Raw genomic sequence first — 19,132 nt, 5'->3', positions numbered from 1 at the left:
TATAAAGTATTATAATAAATATATTAATATAGTTTATTTATATAAAGCATTATTATAATAAAAGTATATAGGTATTAACCCTATATTTATATTATAAATTATATATATTATATATTACTTTTATAATAAAATTTATATATATATTCCTATTAATTATTTATTAACTTTTTTTCTTCTTTTTTTCTTTTTTCTTTAATTGCTATTAATTTTAAAAATTAGTTTTAGTTAAAAACTATTATATTACTTCCATTTCTACCTCGTTTCCCTTTCTTTTTTCATTATATTTATATTATCATTATTATTATTTAAACTATACCTTTTAAAGGTAAAAAGGGTAAAAGTAAAGCTTAAGCTTTAAAAAGCAACTATATTATATATAACGGTAAGGGCAAAGCGTTACTACTATTACCGCCATCTAAACATAATAAAGATACGGATAAAAAGTACGCTAATAATAAAGCACCTACGCTATTACTGCTAGCACCACTAGTACTGCCTTTACCAAGCAGCAATAATAATAATAACAATAACGGAAAGGGCAATTCGGGCTAAAGCTACAACAAATCCGCTAACCCTCCACCTAATAATAATTTAAGCTATAGGGATAACTTAGATATTAAAAGTAAAAACCTTTAAAAGAAATATAAATAATTTATAAAAATTAAAAATTAACATTATAGGAAATATATAAATCCTATAGCTATACTATTAATATTAATATATTATAAATTTATTAAGTATATTAAATATATATATTAACCTAACCTTAATTTACCTTTAAAACTTAATTATTTATTTAATAAATCTAGCTTTATTAATTATTATAGGTATATTAAAGTATATTAAATATATAAGCTTATTAATATTTTTATACCTATATTATATATAAATTACTATTTATTTAAATTTAATTTTTACCTATAGTAGCTTTTAAAATTATCCGCTTTATTAAACTTTTTAAATAGAATTAATAAACATTTATACTTAAAATAACTATTAATAATATTTAAACCATTAATAATAATAAAGTAGAACTTTAATTTAACCTATTTAAATTTTATATTAATATTATAACCGTTTAATATTACTTTATTAAATTATATTTATACCTTTTTTTTAATTTATTAAAATTGTTTTAATATAATTAATAATTAAATTAATAAAAAGGTATAAAGCTATTTTATACCTATTTTAAACTTATTATATATTATAATAACATTATATTTATATTTAAATAAAAGCATTTATTTAATTATAATTATATTATTATTAAATAATAATTTATTATTTATAATATAATTATACCTATTTTAATTAACGTTATAAATAACTTTACTTTATACTTTTTTTAAATATATTTTTAACTTAAATAAAATATAACTTAATATTAAAGTTACTTTTAAATAATTTCCCTATATATATATTTATAAGATTTTAATTTAATTATATAATATACCTTTATTTTATTATTTATAATAAAAGTAAAAACTCTTATAATTAAATAATATAATAATGCTTAATAAAGCAAGGTTTATAATTAAATAAAGCTTTAAAATATTATTAATTTTAATAATTATTAAATTTAACCCTATTTTATATATAGCTTAATAATAAAATATAATAGTTTTTTAACTTTAAAGGTAAAGGTTTAATTCCTTTTATATTAAAATAATTAATTTTATTTTTTTTATAATTAATTTAAAATTTTTAAAATCCTATTAAGCTTATTTTATATTTTATATTAATAATATTAAATATAGTTTTAATTTATACTTAATTTATTATTTTTAATTTTCTTCTTTTATTTTTAACTTTATTGTTTTTTAAAATCTTTAACTACCTTTAACGTTAAAATATTAAATTATAATACCTATTAATTATATTTAAAAGGCCAGCCTTTTTACTTAACCTTATAGTATTAATCTTTATTATATACCATTTTATTTATTATATCTTTAACCTTTTACTTTTTTAAATCATTTTTAAGGTCTAATATAAGTAAACTATATTTATATTTAATAATTTAAAGCTTAATTAATTAAATTAAAAAAATATGGTAAAAATGAATATATTATAATAAAAGATTAATATAATATACCTATAAATTAACTTTACCTATAATTTTAAAAGGTTTTATATATTTCAATATTAACTTTTTATAATAAAACTTTATATTCTTTATTAATAATATAATTAAATCTTTAACCTTAAAGGTTATTAATTTATATTTATTATTATAATATTTTATATATTATTTTAATATAATTTACTATTATTTTACTATTTTATTTTTAATTATTTTTAATTTATTAAGTTATCCTTATATAGTTAAAACTTCCTTTAATATAAAGTTATTTTTAATAAATAATTTAAATTTAGGAATATAATTATATAACGCTTTAAAAGGTAATTTCCTAATTATTAAATTAATAGTTAAGTTTATAATAAAAAATGCTTAAAGAAAAAGTTAAAGCTAATTTATTTATTCTTTATTAATAAAGCATTATAAATAACCTTTAATTATTTAATTTATTTATTCCGTTTAACTATTAATCTTAAAGTAAAATATAATTAAAAGGCATTATTTTATTTTAAAGTAATAATAAAAGTTAAATTAAAATTAGCTTATAAAAATAATACCTTTATTTAAAACTATACCCTATAAGTTATTATATAAGCATTTAATTTTATTATAAAAAAGAATAGTTAATTCCATTAAAGTAATAATAATATTAATTAAAAATAAATGTATAAGCTTAATAAATCTATTAATAATAATTAATATAAAGTTAATTAGTTTTCCTTTATAAAAGGTTTTAAATAAACCTATAATAAAATCTATAAAAAGTTCCTATATAGGTTAATTAAAAATTAATAAAGTATCTAATTTGCTATATTTTTATTACAGGTAGGTTGAATCTTAAAGGTTAGGTACAATGTTATAAGTCTCTTCAGTTTTATAATAGGTATTTAATAAGACTAAAGTTTAAAAAAGGGAAGAATTTCCTTTAAAGCATATATAGGAAGGGTATATAATATATACGAAGTATATATATTCTAAAAGCTTTAAAATATTATAATATAATAACTATTCCTTTTTCTTTAATTAGGTTATTTTTAACCTAGTGTATAACTAATCTATTAATTAAATATAAAATAAAAAGTCCAATTATATAAGTGTGCAATATAAAGTATTATAATAAACGTATTAATATAGTTTATTTATATAGGGCATTATTATTATAAAGGTATATAGGTATAAAGCTTATATTTGTTTTATAAATTATATATATTATATATTACTTTTATGGTAGAATTTATATATATATTCCTATTAATTATTTATTAACTTTTTTTTTTCTTTTTTTCTTTTTTTTTTTAATTACTATTAATTTTAAAAATTAGTTTTAGCTAATAATTATTATATTATTTCCGTTTTTACCTTATTTCCCTTTCTTTTTTTATTCTATTTATATTATTATTATTATTACTGTTTAAATTATACCTTTTAAGGGTAAAAAGGGTAAAGGTAAAGCTTAAGCTTTAAAGAATAATTATATTACCTATAATAATAAGGGTAAAGCATTACTATTATTATTATTATTTAAATATAATAAAGATATGGATAAAAAGTACGTTAATAATAAAGCACCTACGTTGCTACCGTTAATACTATTAGCATTACTTGCTCCTCTAATACTATTAGCACCGCTATTAAGCGGCAACGATAATAATAATAACTACGGAAAGGGCGGTTTGGGCTAAAGCTGCAGCAGATCCGCTAGCCCTCCGCTTAATAATTATTCGAGCTATAGGGGTAACTTAGATGTTAAGGGTAGAAACCCCTAAAAAAAACGTAAGTAATCCGTAAGAACGAAAAATTAGTATTATAATAAATATATAAATCCTATAGCTATATTATTAATATTAATATATTATAGGTATATTAAATATATTAAATATATATATATTAATTTAACTTTAATTTACTTTTAAAACTTAATTATTTATTTAATAAATCTAGCTTTATTAATTATTATAAATGCATTAAAGTATATTAAATATATAAGCCTATTAATATTTTTATACTTATATTATATATAAATTATTATTTATTTAAATTTAACTTTTACTTATAGTAGCTTTTAAGATTATCCGCTTTATTAAACTTTTTAAATAAAGTTAATAAGCTTTTATACCTAAAATAACTATTAATAATATTTAAGCTATTAATAATAATAAAATAGAACTTTAATCTAGCCTATTTAAGTTTTATATTAATATTATAGCTATTTAATACTATTTTATTAAATTATATTTATACTTTCTTTTAATTTATTAAAGTTATTTTAATATAATTAATAATTAAACTAATAAAAAGGTATAAAGCTATTTTATACCTATTTTAAACTTATTATATATTATAATAATATTATATTTATATTTAAATAAAAGTATTTATTTAACTATAATTATATTATTATTAAATAATAATCTATTACTTATAATATAATTATACCCATCTTAACTAATACTATAAGTAACTTTACTTTATACTTTTTTTATATGTATTTTTAACTTAAGTAAAATGCAGCTTAATGCTAAAGCTATTTTTAAGCAATTTCTTTATATATATATTTATAGGATCTTAGTTTAATTATATAATATACTTCTATTTTATTATTTATAATAAAAGTAAAGACTTTTATAATTAAGCAATATAATAATGCCTAATAAGGTAAAATTTATAATTGGATAAAGCTTTATAATATTATTAATTTTAATAATTATTAAATTTAACCTTATTTTATATATAGCTTAATAATAAAGCATAATAGTTTTTTAACTTTAAGGGTAAAGGTTTAATTCCTTTTATATTAAAATAGTTGGTTTTATTTTTTTTATAATTAATTAAGGATTTTTTAAAATCCTATTAGGCTTGCTTTATATCCTATATTAATAGTATTAAATATAGTTTTAATTTATACCCGATTTATTATTTTTAGTTTTCTTTTTTTATTTTTAACTTTAACGTTTTTTAAAATCTTTAATTACTTTTAATACTAAAATATTAAATTATAATACCTATTAATTATATTTAAAAGGCTAGCCTTTCTATTTAACCTTATAATATTAATTGCTATTATATACCATTTTATTTATTATATTTTTAACCTCCTACTCTTTTAAATTATCTTTAAGGTTTAATATAGGTAAACGATATTTATATTTAGCAGTTTAAGGCTTAATTAATTAAATTGGAAAAATAGGGTGAAAACGAATATATTATAATAGAAGATTAATATAATATACCTATAAACTAACTTTACTTATGATTTTAAAAGGTTTTATATATTTAAATATTAACTTTTTATAATAAAACTTTATATTCTTTATTAATAATACAATTAAATTTTTAACCTTAAAGGTTATTAATTTATATTTATTATTATAATGTTTTATATATTATTTTAATATAATTTATTATTGCTTTATTATTTCATTTTTAATTATTTTTAACTTATTAAATTATCTTTATATAGCTGGAACTTCCTTTAATATAAAGTTATCCTTAATGAATAATTTAAATTTAAGAATGTAATTATATAGGGCTTTAAAAGAAAATTTTCTAATTATTAAATTAACTATTAAATTTATAGTAAAAAAAGCTTATAAAAAAAGTTAAAGCTAATTAATCTATTCCTTATTAATAAAATATTATAAATAACCTTTAATTACTTAATTTATCTATTCCATTTAACTACTAGTTTTAAGATAAAATGTAACTAAAAGGCGTTATTTTATTTTAAAATAGTAATAAAGGTTAAATTAAAATTAGCTTATAAAAATAATACCTTTATTTAAAACTATACCCTATAGGCTATTATATAGGCATTTAATTTTATTATAAAAAAGGATAGCTAATTTTACCGAAGTAATAATAGTACTAATTAAAAATAGGTATATAAGTTTAATAAATCTATTTATAATAACTAATATAGAATTAATTAGTTTTCCTTTATAAAAGGTCTTAGGTAAACCTGTAATAAAGTTTATAGAAAGTTCCTATATAGGTTAATTAAGGATTAATAAAGTATCTAATTTATTATATTCCTAATAGTATTTTACTTTTATCCTAAGGTAAATTATATAGGATTTTATATATTTTTAAATATCATTTTATATATCTTTTTAAAAGAATTTATAGTATAGAAGTTCTAAGGTATAGGTTTAACTAAAGTAACCAGTAATAGGTTAATTATAATATAATTTAATAAGTTAAAAATAGAAGGACTTTTTAAAGGAAATATAAACCCTTTCCTTATAGTAAATTAGGTCTTTTTTTACTAATTATTAAAGGTCCATAGCCTTTCCGGCTTTAAATCGGTATAAAATTACCTAACATTTAAAATCTTTCCGTTAAACCTTTAAAATTAAATTATTTAAATCTTTAAATAGCTCCAGGTTTTTACTTTTTTTAATACCTATAGCTATTTATATTCGTTTATATATAATTACCTATATAAGAATAGTCCATTTAATAGGTATACGTATAATATATAGCTTATTAATTAATACTTTAAAGTATAAATTAAAGACTTTAAATTGCTATACTATAATAATCTTCCTTTTTAATATAGGAAGGATATTTATATTAATAGGTAAAATAGCTATAAAATTAAAGTAACGTAAGGGTAAATTAGCCCTATTCTTCTTACCTGCCCTATATTTAATAATAAAGTTAAAAGGAACTAAATATATATATTAATAAGCTTATCTTTTATTTAACTTTAAAGTCCTTATAAATATTTAAAGATTATTATAATTAATTAATACTTTAATTAATAGGTAACTTCCTTAAAGGTAATATTATTAATACTTAAAGCAATTTATTATTATAAGCATTTTTTAATTAGAAGTACTATACTATATTTTTTATTTAGAAAACTTATAGAAATAGAATATAACTAATTTAAATATACTTTAATTATTTTATTAGGATAGGTTACCTATAAATACTACCTTAAAGGAATTAGTTTTTAGTAATATTTACTTTTTAAGGCTAAAATATATAAGAAAAATAGCCTCCCTAAATATAACTTAAAGATCTTTAAATACTTTTACTATAGTTATATTTAATAAGATTTAACCCTTTTTTATCTTAAATGTACCTTTTTTTAAATAATGCATTAACAATAATGCAATTTAGGAAAACCTATCTATAAAGCAACAATAAAAGTTATAAAACCTTAAAAATTATTATAATTTTTTATAAAAACTTAAGATAAACTATTAATTAATTATATTAATTTTTAAAGGATCTATTTTAATACTTTAGTTAAAGATAATATAGCTTAAAAATTTAATCTTTTTTTAATAAAATTAATATTTAAAAGGATTAATATAAAGGTTTACTTTTTATAATCTTTTAATAATAGCCTAAATATATTTTATATATAATTTTTTATTTATAAAAAATATAAGGATATTATTTAAATAAATAATATAAAAAATATTTAAAATATTATTAAATACTTCTTATATATAATTTTAAAAGGTAGTAGAAGCGTTTAATAAACCTATAGGTATAATTAAAAATTTATAATAACTATAATAAATATAAAAGGTTATTTTTTATTTATCTCTTTTTTAAATATAAATATAATAATAGGTATCCTTTAAGTTAACTTTTATAAATATTTTTATTTAAAAGATTTTATTTAATAGCTCCGAAATAAAAGGTAAAGTATAATAATTCTTATATAAAATATAGTTAAATCCCTTATAATTTATATATAAATATAAACCTTTATTTTTTTTTAAAAATAAAAAGGATAGGTACTTTAGTTAAATTAATTAATTTTTTAATTTTTTTAACCTTTAACATTTTATTTAACTACCTTTATAGCTTTTTAAATTTATTTTATATTAAAAGGTATATAAAATAATAGGGAACTATAGCATTTTTTTTAAGTTTAATAATTAAATTGCCTTTTTTTAAATAAAAAAGTATATTAACTTTATTTATATTAAAGAAATTAATAAAGTTATAAAACTCTTATAAAATATTATTAAATCCTATATAAAATATATATAATTTTAATTGTTTTAGCTAAATTAATTTTAATAATTAAATAATCGTTTAATAATATAGTTTATTTTTATAAGCTTTTATAAATTAATACGGAATAAATATTTTAAAATAATAAACCTTAAATCCAAAAAACTAATAATTTATACCTAAATCTAATATAATTCCTTAATCCTTTAAAGTAATTTAAAATAATAAAATAAAGCTACCTTTTAAACAATAATTATGATTAATAGCTATATATATACATTTAAACTTATAAATAATATTATAATCGTTAATTAATTTATAAGTAACCTAATAGGCCCTATATAATAAAAAACTACCGCTTATAATATATTATAATAACGGGGTTTAAAAAGGAACCTTTTCTAACTTATAATAAAGTATAAAAGTAAAGCTAATATAATTATATTTAATATAAAAATTTAAATTAATATAAGTTTATAAAAGGGATTTCTTTAAATTAAATATATAAATTATATAAAGGATATAAAAATAATATATAATAAATATATAAAGGGGTAAATTTAATTTAATACCTTTTATTAGCTTAAAAGGTATTAAGCTTTTAATCCATTTCCTAATTATATATTATATTTTAAAGGATTATAGCATTTTAATAAAAGGGGGGTATAAAAATAATATAATAACTATTATTTATCTTTAACTTTATCCTGCTCTTTATTTATTTAAACTTTTTAAATAGTTTATTTTTATATTATATAGCTTATATAATTAAAGTTTTAATTTTATTTAAGTTAAATATAATTTAAAGTAATATAGTTTAATTAATTATAATTAAAATAAACTACTCCTTTATAATTTCTTTAATTTAATCTATTTTTATTACTATTTTATAAATAATTTAAAGGAGCTTTAAAGAAGGGTTAACTTTTTAAAATAAAGTTATTAAGTTAATAGTTTTCTTAATAATTAAAACTTTAAAAATATTAATAATAATTATTACTATTATTTCCTTAATAGCTATAACTATTATTATTACCTTAATAGTTATTATTATTACCATTACCTTTATAACTATTAATATAGCTATAATTTAAACTATTATTATAATTATTACTATTATATTCTTTATATTTATTTTTATAATTATTATTATTAATAGCTTAGCTATTACTTTAACCTTAGCCTATATTTATAGGTAGTTTACTATTAATCCAAATATTCTTTAATTTAAGCCTCTTTCTTCCGTAATTAGCCCATTAATCCTTACTTATTAATTCCTAACGTTATTATATTACGTTAACCATTTTAATCCTAGTTTTTAATAAGGGGTTATAGAAATTTATTAATTCCTTTTATAAAGGTCTACCTAGTTTTTAATAGTATAATAGGGCTCTTTTACCTTTACTTCGTTTTAAATTTTAACTTTCGATATTAATTAAATATTAATTAAAAAATCTTAAGTTTTAATTAATATATTATATAGCCCTTTTAAATTATATATTAATATTAATCTATAAAAAGGATAATTAATGTAATAAAATTTTAATTTAATTTAAAAATATATCCTAATTAAATTCCATTTACTTCCTTTTTATATATTTAAACCTTCTTTTTATAACTTAATATATATTTTTATAATCCTTATTTATTTTATTATATATATAAAAAATTTTAAAGGTATTAATTTTAAACTTATAATTAGTCCTATAAAATATAGTTTTTAATTCCTTTACCTATTTTAACTATTTTAAATAGGTAAATTCCATATTAAAGGGGTTATAATTAAATTTAAAAAGCTAATTTAAATTAACTTCCTTAAAGGAATAACATTTATAATAATATATATAATTTAAATATAATTAATATATATAATTATTCTAATTATATTTTATATTAAAGCTAAATAATAAAGGGTTATTATTATTAATATTACCCTTTCTTCGGTTTTAATAATATTATTAATTATTAAAGGTTTATAAATTATTAAAGTTAAAGCAATACCCTAACTTATTTAAACTTAATATTTTTAAATTCTTTTCTTTTTTATTTAAATATAATTTAAAAAGGGTATAAATTACCTTTAAACTTTAAGCAACCTTCTTTCCTTTAAAAAGTTATTTCTTTAACTTTATAATTTTAATTAAAAATTAAGCATTTATTTATTATAATAATTAAGCATTAGCTTTGTTTATTAGATTAGGATTATTAAGAAATTTTAATAATTAATTTTAAATTTATCATTCTTTTAAAAATAAATTATATTAACTTTATCCTTAAATTATTATTAAAAACTCTTTTTAATTTAAATTCCTTAAAAAACGTTAGCTTTAATTATTTATTTATATATAAGTATAACGCATCTCCCACTTGACCTGGCCACCCAATTGAGCTGGCCACCCCCCTAGCCCATACAAAAAACGTCGGTGCGCTAATCACGTGATAATTTAATAACTTTACGAATATTGGTCGTATAGAATAATAAAATATACCATTAGATTCATAATAAAGAGAGCTATTTAACGGTACCCTTTATTAATTCTTACGACTTATATTCGCGGAGTTATTAAGCAATACGCTAAAATAAGCGCTAAAATGATCCTTGCCTAGCGCCCTTTTAGCGTATTGCTTAATATCTTGCTTAATAAATTTTATAAAAAATAGTAAAAAATACCGCTGGATTCCTTATTAAATAAAGGATCTAATGGTATTAATTATTTTATTGTAGGCCCAATATTGGTTAAGTTATTATAGATTGAAACATTGGACTTTTATATAGGTTAAGGGGGTGGCCAGGTCAAGTGGGAGATGCGTTATTATAATTAATAACATTATAAATAACCTTAAAAGGAAGCTTTAAAATTATTATAGGTAGGTTAAATCTTAAAGGTTAAATATAATATTATAAATCTTTTTAATCTTATAATAAGTATTTAATAAAACTAAAGCTTAAAGAAAGGAAGAATCTCCTTTAAAGCATATATAGGAAGGGTATATAATATATATAAAGTATATATACTCCAGGGGCCTTAGGATACTATAATATAATAAGTTTAAATTATTATTAATTAAGTTCCTTTAAATAGGGTTTAAAATATTAATAAAGCAATAACTTATTAATTATTATTTATTATTATAAATTCCCTTTAATATTTTTTATTATTTAAAGTTTATTTATTAATATAATCTTTAAAGTTAAAACTTTAATATAAGTTTACTTTATTATATTTATTTATTATTATATTAAATTTTAATATATTTTATATTTAATATCTTTTTATTTAAATTCCTTTATTAATATATTTATATTTTCCTTTAAAGTAATAGTTTAAGATATTATATTTATTATATAAAGCAATAGTTATTAAAGGAACTATTAAAATTATTTTAAAGTATTTATAAATCTTTATAATATATCCTTTAAAATTATAGCATTTAAATTTAAATTTTATAAAGCTATTATAATTATTAAATAATTATTAATAATATTAATAATTATATACCTATATATAGGAAGTTTTACTAGGGTAGAAATGCTAAAGGTTAAAGGTTTTAACTCTATAATGTTCTAAAGGTAAATTTAAAGTATTTATATAGGTTAATCCTTAAAGAAGGATATTACTTATTTTTTAAATATAATAAACTATTATAATACTGCCCAACTATAGTTTTATATATTTATTCTATTATTACATAAGGAGGGAAGTTTTAATTTTTACCCTTTATTCCCTTTCCTAGCGTTATATATAATGTTCCTTGGTCCGTGCTATATATCGGAAATTAGGCTTCCTTGGTTCCGTGATACCGTTTGATCAGGAAATTCACCACGTTGTCCAGGTCGTTCGTTGGCAGCGATGTCCCAAGTGCTACACCATGGTAGAACTTGAACTTGAATGCTTTCATATGGAGTGAGGTTTGTCATGAGAGAATATCATCGATGTAGAACCTCGTGACTGACGATGGATACTAGATACATAGAAGAGTATCGAGCGAGGGACACGGAAAAAACAACGCCGTTAGTGCAAGATTAACGGCCCTTATATGGCATATTCACTTCTCCGCGACAATAGTGAACAAGGATCATGATCTCCACCAGGGGTAGCTGATTACCAATAGAACTATGACTACAGGGAGATTACTATTAATAGACTCACTATAACTTCTTCTGTTATTAAAAAGTTGATGGCCATGATGGCTGGTTTCGTGAAATATCAGAGATATAAATGTATTAGCCCCATAGATGCAACACAATATAGGGTTTTCTTATTCCAGATGCGGGAGCCTCTAGTTTTGAGATTTCTATACTAACACTTCAGACTTTTTTGCACAACCTCCTGTAAGCCCACACCGTGAACCGCACTGCGTTCACATCCACAAAGCGCGAGCCCAAATCAGCAGCCCAAATGATCACAAAGCCGACAATACTAGCAGCTAGACTGATTCCTATGCCATATCTCCACGGCGAATTCGACCCGGTGATTCCCAGAAAGTACTTTCCTAGCCAGAACCCTAGACTGTGCAAGATAAGCATGTGGACTAGATAGAGCGCAAACGACACACGGCCTAGGTACTGCGCAAGCCGCGTCGTGAAGATTGCTTGCAGGAATCTTGCGCTGTCGATGACTAATACGAGGAATATTGCGGCTAGCGGTTGCCAGAAATAGTCAATAGCCCCTGAGTTATGGAATCGTGATGGTATTAGTTGAGATAACATCTGGTAGCCATGGCTATCGGAAGCATGTCGCCTATGCTCTGGCATGCTGAGGACGAACAGTCCGATCAGAAATGCAGTAGTATAGAACAGTTGACGGCAGACCGAGTATTGGAGACCCTCAGGCCGAAGAGATGTCTCCATCGTCGCAGCATCGTACGCGCCTTCGTCAAGTATCGGTGCCTTCTTGGTAGCCGATCGCCGAGACCAAAGATTCACTTCGACTGCAAGCATGCCTCCAACGAACAGGAACTCGCCCCAGTGGAAGTACCAAAACGAATAAAAGGCAACGCAGAGCGTGATTACAATTCGCGATCGCATTGTGCATTTCGATAGCGCAAGCAATAAACCGAATACGACGAGGGAGCTCTTGAACTCCATCGGCAACGTCCATAACGAGTCACTGTAGATCCACGCAACGAGGCCAGGGCCGTATAGATCGGAAAGGGGCATGATGGAAGCCATATAATGCGCAAATTGGCCCCAAATGCTATCGAAACGAGGCGGATTCATCGGTTTTATCGCGGCTCCGGGCATGCCTTCGTCACTATAGCCGCCAAGGTATGCAATGATTGGAGCCGGCGCGCATATTATAATCGCTGGGATGAATAATCTAGAATGGCGGCGGAAGATGGAAGATGCTAGCGATTGGTACATCTTGACATGCTCGCTGTTCTGAATAAGGTTCAACGGCTTCCAGGAGAGCGCATAGCCCGAGATGACGAAGAAGAGCATGACGTTCGCTGGCCCTGACACGACAAGACGGATGATGGGAAGTTGGATCAGGTGGTCGTTCCAGGAACCCCAGCCGTTGTGGATATCCCATGAGAACCAGATCAGGGACATGTGGTGCAGGACGACGAATAAGGCCGCGACGCCGCGAAGGCCATCTTCACACCATTAGTTTGACAGATACTATGCGAAGATAGGCTATTGGATGTACTAACCTAGCCAAGCCGTTGGTCTTTGTTTCTTTACTTCGATGGCTGAGGTTAAAGAGCAAAGAAAACTTGGCAGAAGTATTTTGAGCATCCGAGGCCATCGAAGGGATGATACCTGCCTCTTGTGCGTTTGGTGGTTTGCAGACGGTACATGAGCCTCAGAGGCTAGTAAAGAGCCTCCCACTTCTTGCTGTTCTCCTTTCTCGAAAAAGTCCTCCTCGTTTTCGAGTAAATGATAACCAGCTACACCATCGGCTTTGCGCGTCCATAACTGTTGAACCATATGAAAGGCCATGATCTATATCGAAGAAAAAGGGAGCGACTTGAGTTGGAACACTAAAATGAGAGAATGAAGTTTGCTAGTTGTAAGTAATAGCCATGAATGAAAGTTGACCCGGTGCTTCCGCAATGGAGACGAGAAACTATCGTGTTGATATTATACGGCACGGTGTAAGGGGCACTGCGCAACGAGGAGCACGACGAGACACGGTCTTGCATCGTATCTTTGGAACTTTCGCTTCATGGCCAAATGCGATTAGCTCGATCCTTCTTCTGTGCAAGTGATACAACTGTATGAGATCGTATCAGGGGTAAACTGTGACATGTTCCCTTGTTGTTGGCTGCACCTGATATTTTGTGCGAGCATATTTTCTAATTCTGTGACCAAGCTTGGTTCTTCCATTGGTTACCCTTAATGTTATGTGCCTTGTACAGCTGGCGACGCTTTGCTTTGCCGTAGACCCGCTGTATCGTGTACTAGTTGGGAAGGTGGAGGATACCTTCGAATAATGCTACTAGAATGGGAATCAAGGACATAACAAGGGGCACGGTCTCGACCAGTCTCGCCTCTGCTGAGGTAATGTATGTAGTCAAAAAGATTAGTCATCGTGAAACTTCAATATTCAGTGATTACACTATAGAATCAATAGTAAGTGGCGGTGACCTCACTAGAGGGTTGCCCTTTTCTTTAGATTTTCGTCGAATTCATTGTCTCTTTTTCTCCGTCGCCTTGCTGTTCAATGCTTCAAGCTACTGTAAATGCACCTTGAAGTGTAGGATCTGTCTATCTCTTTAGGTCTGATGGCCTAAGCAGTGTAGTTTACACTTGTCCATGTCAATGCGTAAATGCATTGAATGTGTTCCGTCGAGATAATGATCGATCGAGTGCTGAACTTAGTGTGTCAAACCTTGCACCGTTCCTATCAAAGTGCATGGCAGATAACCGTATCTGAGTGGGCCGGCGATAGTGAGGACATTGAGATAATTAAACCTAGGTGACATAACGGCGTCACACCGTGTTCCCACCACGCGATAAACAGCTCGGTTGTGGCATCTGAACGATAGTACAAGAGGAGCATTTTAAATTGCTCTCAAGTTCAATGTTCAATAGAGGGCCTGTCAAAGCCTTCGGACTTCGAAGGTGAAAATAAGTAAATCACGTGTTTCGCTCTTTTTGGCTCCCGGGCCAACTCGGCGCCGAGCTTTCGAAGTACGCCGCAGGGGAACTCCATCATGGAAGCATGAACTGCCGATGCCTAATTATAGCAATATTGCTGAGTCATTGTGGCGGTGCAGGGGAGGGTTGACGGCATTGACAGCCACTGTCGAATGGATCTGTCAATGGAGGCTTGTTAGGCCTTTTCCATGATACTTTCCTACCAGCACCGTGTGAGCCACTTGGCGGCCGTATAGGGAACACCCTCGTCGTGCCTACGGGGCTTGGGTATTCCTCCGTCGCCTACCTACCTTTTCCGCCTAGGAAGAGGGCGGTTTTTTCGGAGGTGGTCGGGAGGGTTTTTCTTTAACCCATCCACCGTTCATCGTACCATGCTGTCACGGAGAAGTGGATACGGAGCGGTAGAACCTTATTGCGGAAATCGTCTATTAATTAGGAGATCTCTGGGTGTAAGATCAATGGTTAGAACTTAGGCCTTAGATCATCTGGATAACTAGACCTCGACTGATAGCTTCTGTATGTGGTGCTAGTTCACTTCCGTGATTCCGCACATTCGCAAGAGATGCGGACCTAGTTAGACAGGCGGCCGACCATAACAAGCGTGCCAGGGTAGGGCCAGACTGGAAAGAAGAGAGAGTCGTATGGGCTTTGATTTTTTGTTTTCATGTAGTTTGGCAGCCTTCGAAAAGTCTAGTTGCGTAGTCGGCTTAATAAAGGCACATTGTGTACGCGCGCGCCGTGGCTGGCCTTGAACAAATGTATGCAACTAGGCTTTGTATGGCCCATGGCCCCCAATATGCGTTCAATCAACTAGACCTTGTTTGAATGAAGTAGATTCGCGATTGGAACTTACGAAGACCAATGATTTAGTGTTAATGTGGCCTAAAATAGTAGGTACCGCGATGGGATCATGGCGCCTAGGGATTTCTTGGCGGCGATTATCTATCAGCGACCTGGAATGGAGGTTGAGAAGATGTAAAGCGAACATAACTCTGGTGTTAATAAATAGAGCTATAGCGGTCACAGATAAATTATAATCATATCAGCAGCCTTCCGTCAGCCAACGATATAATAAAAGGATTCTGGTACCGTCTGAACCCTTTTGGTTTCATGACTCGAATTTGAGTTTTATGTAGATCATTTACGCCTATTCTAGTAGGCGATTATCAGGGTTCTCGACACTCCATGTAGAGTAAATTTATTGCATAATTCTTAGTATCGCATCTCCAAATCCTCTGTGTAAATCATTCCTTCAATAAGTAGTTGATTAACTAGATGCATGTGCGTAGATAGTAGCCCTCCGTGAACCTCGGCCAAATTGGAAGGAAACGAACAGCGATCTACAAGTCTTGTCGATCGTTGCTCTTGATACTTACATTTAGTGTCCTAATGGAATACCGCTGGGCAGGGTATCAAAGTGCTACTTCGCAAAACCAGTGCTAGGACCAGTGCCCTCAAAGGACCTCGCGTGTAATTGCTCTTGAAGATCTGGATGATGCCGGATCTACAATGGGAAAAATTGGGCCGAAGATGTATATAACCGATCGTTATGAACACAGTCCCGAGCCAATCTCTGGGGAGATTTTAATCCTACGCGCGATGAATGCATGAAATATTGCGGCTAAGCAAAGCTGACAACACCAGTATTACATCCTGTAACATCATGCGTTGGCGCAGCTTCAGCCATGCCAAGCTACGCTAAAGTGACTTGCTCTTCTGCCTCTTCATATTCCAACCTCCCTAAAGCGGACAAAACTCGATGTCTGCCAGGCACCACGACGGTTGAAACTTGAGAGGTGTAGGAAATAAACACTACACTAAGAAACATCATTCCTCTGCCTTCCTAATTAGGTGAGTTTTCCGGCTGGCTGCGCCCTCAATCTGGCGGGCTGAAGGCCGTCGATCGCTCCGTCTGGGGGCTAGGATGGCACCCACACGGATCGGCATGTCACTATCAACATGCCGAATCCGATACCATGACCTTTCTAAAGTTGATATCTTCAAAATCCTACTTGCGCCAACACCTCTTGGCTCTTTAAAGCAAACTAGGAAGGAGGAAGCTGGTGATGGCAGGCCTCGGACAGCGACAACAGGAGCATTTGATCATGATAGTAGAGCCGGGAGAAGTATAAAGATATCAAGATGTTCCCATCTAGTCTGCTAGTTTTATCTTCCCTTCATCATTCCTTTTCCATTCTCACAGCCTCTCCCCTATATACCCTTTTCAGAATACAACTTAGACATGGAGCTCACTAAGTTCCTCGCCTTTTTGGCAATCACCTTGCCCGTTGCCTACGGTGCCCCCTCACCTACAAAGCTCCACCCCGAGATTTTGGCCGCTTTAAAGCGTGATTTGGGGCTAGATGCCAGGCAGGCTACCGCCCGTGTTGCCCGGGAGCAATGGGCTGCTGGAGTTATCGAGCAGTTGCGCACGGAAACAAAGGATTCCTTTGCCGGCGCTTGGATTGTCGACGGCCACACACTTAAAGTTGGTGTGACAAGTCAAGCTATGGCTAAGAAGGTCTCCGCTGCTGGAGCTACACCAGTGATTATGACCAACAGCCTTTCTAAGCTCACCGACGCGAAGAAGACACTTGACAAGATGGGCAGCCAAGTTAGGTCGGCTGGCACCGGCATCGCAGCATACTACGTCGATGTTGCCTCCAACAAGCTTGTTATAGAAGCACTCTCCGGCAGTGCCACCCATGCCAAAGCGATGGCGAAGGTAGCCGGGCTTGCCGAGAACGATGAGTTTGAAGTCCGAGTCGTCGACAAAATGCCCACCACTTTCGCCACGGTTCAAGGCGGCGATGCTTATTACATTAACCAGAGTGCTCGGTGTTCCGTTGGCTTTTCAGTCACAAGTGGCTTCGTGTCGGCTGGCCACTGTGGAACTTCAGGCAGTTCTGCCGCGACCAGCGACGGTGAATTTCTGGGAACCTTTCAAGCGTCGGTCTTCCCAGGAGACGCCGATATGAGCTATATCGGTACCGATGGAGCTACCCTCACCGGCCAAATTAACGGCTACGGTTCAAGCAGTATACCCGTAACGGGTAGCGATGTTGCTGCTTCTGGATCTAGCATTTGCCGTTCCGGGTCTACCACCGGGGTCCATTGCGGCACAATCAGGTCATTCGACGCAACAGTCAACTATTCTGAAGGAAGCGTCACAGGTCTCACCGAAACTGATGTATGCGCTGAGCCTGGCGACTCTGGTGGCTCTTTCTATTCCGGCTCCCAGGCCCAAGGTGTAACTTCAGGAGGTTCTGGTGATTGTTCCTCCGGCGGCATCACCTATTTCCAGCCTGTGAACGAGATTTTGGAAACCTACGGTCTTACATTGGTTACGTCATAACTAGCCAATGCTGTTGCGACCGTTTGAGCAGAAGTGGATGTTGAATTTCTTGTCTATACCTTGGATATGTATATAAACTTATATATTATGAGAAATGCTTGAAAATGATTTCACAATTTCCGTTTCGATTTGCATGTCATTGATAGATACGCAAGTACTCCGATTAACAAAGATGATCTTCTCTGGCGCACCTTAACAACTAGGACGCTGAGTTCACGAAGGCTTTTATCTAATCCTTTTTATTGCCTTTTCCTTCGTCATATTTTTCCCTCAGCTCTTGAAGACGCGAATGTTTCATACCAATCGTGCTCCTAGCAACCGTTGTTCGAACGGTCCTGACTTTAAATCAAGGATCCGAATGACGGTACTAGGCAAGCCATACGACTAGCCACACTAATTATCAGCCCCTATTCCTTACCTTGACAGGCGTTAACGACATTCTAAGCCTTCTTTTGAAGCAAAAGCTCGCCAGGTCAGCTAAGAAACACGCGAGACTCTAATGTGCCCTGACACCTTTTCAGGACTATTATTACGACAAGAAAATTTTAGTACCTAATTAACTAACCTGGCTCCGAAGCGTAGTACAGAGCCCCAGTTGGGGTCTGTTGTT

General features: G+C 28.2%; 2 protein-coding genes across 2 annotated transcripts; one reads left to right on the top strand and one right to left on the bottom strand.

The window, feature by feature from the left end:
• Positions 1-12,246: 12,246 nt before the first annotated feature.
• On the bottom strand, positions 12,247-14,468 carry F5B22DRAFT_622394 (acyltransferase family-domain-containing protein). The gene is made up of 2 exons (XM_047975956.1): positions 13,718-14,468; positions 12,247-13,660 (listed from the first exon to the last, which is right to left on the bottom strand). Exons 1-2 carry the CDS (start codon positions 14,004-14,006, stop codon positions 12,372-12,374), a joined length of 1,578 nt encoding a protein of 525 aa, XP_047827120.1. The 5' UTR covers positions 14,007-14,468; the 3' UTR covers positions 12,247-12,371.
• A 2,700-nt stretch (positions 14,469-17,168) lies between these two features.
• Positions 17,169-18,636, top strand: F5B22DRAFT_622392 (peptidase alpha-lytic pro domain protein). The gene has a single exon (XM_047975955.1). It carries the CDS (start codon positions 17,410-17,412, stop codon positions 18,520-18,522), a length of 1,113 nt encoding a protein of 370 aa, XP_047827119.1. The 5' UTR covers positions 17,169-17,409; the 3' UTR covers positions 18,523-18,636.
• Positions 18,637-19,132: the final 496 nt, after the last annotated feature.

Source organism: Xylaria bambusicola (assembly GCF_022495145.1).
Source record: "Xylaria bambusicola strain CBS 139988 unplaced genomic scaffold F5B22scaffold_52, whole genome shotgun sequence".
Classification (NCBI taxonomy): Eukaryota; Fungi; Ascomycota; class Sordariomycetes; order Xylariales; family Xylariaceae; genus Xylaria; species Xylaria bambusicola.
This window is presented reverse-complemented; position numbering and strand designations above follow the sequence as displayed.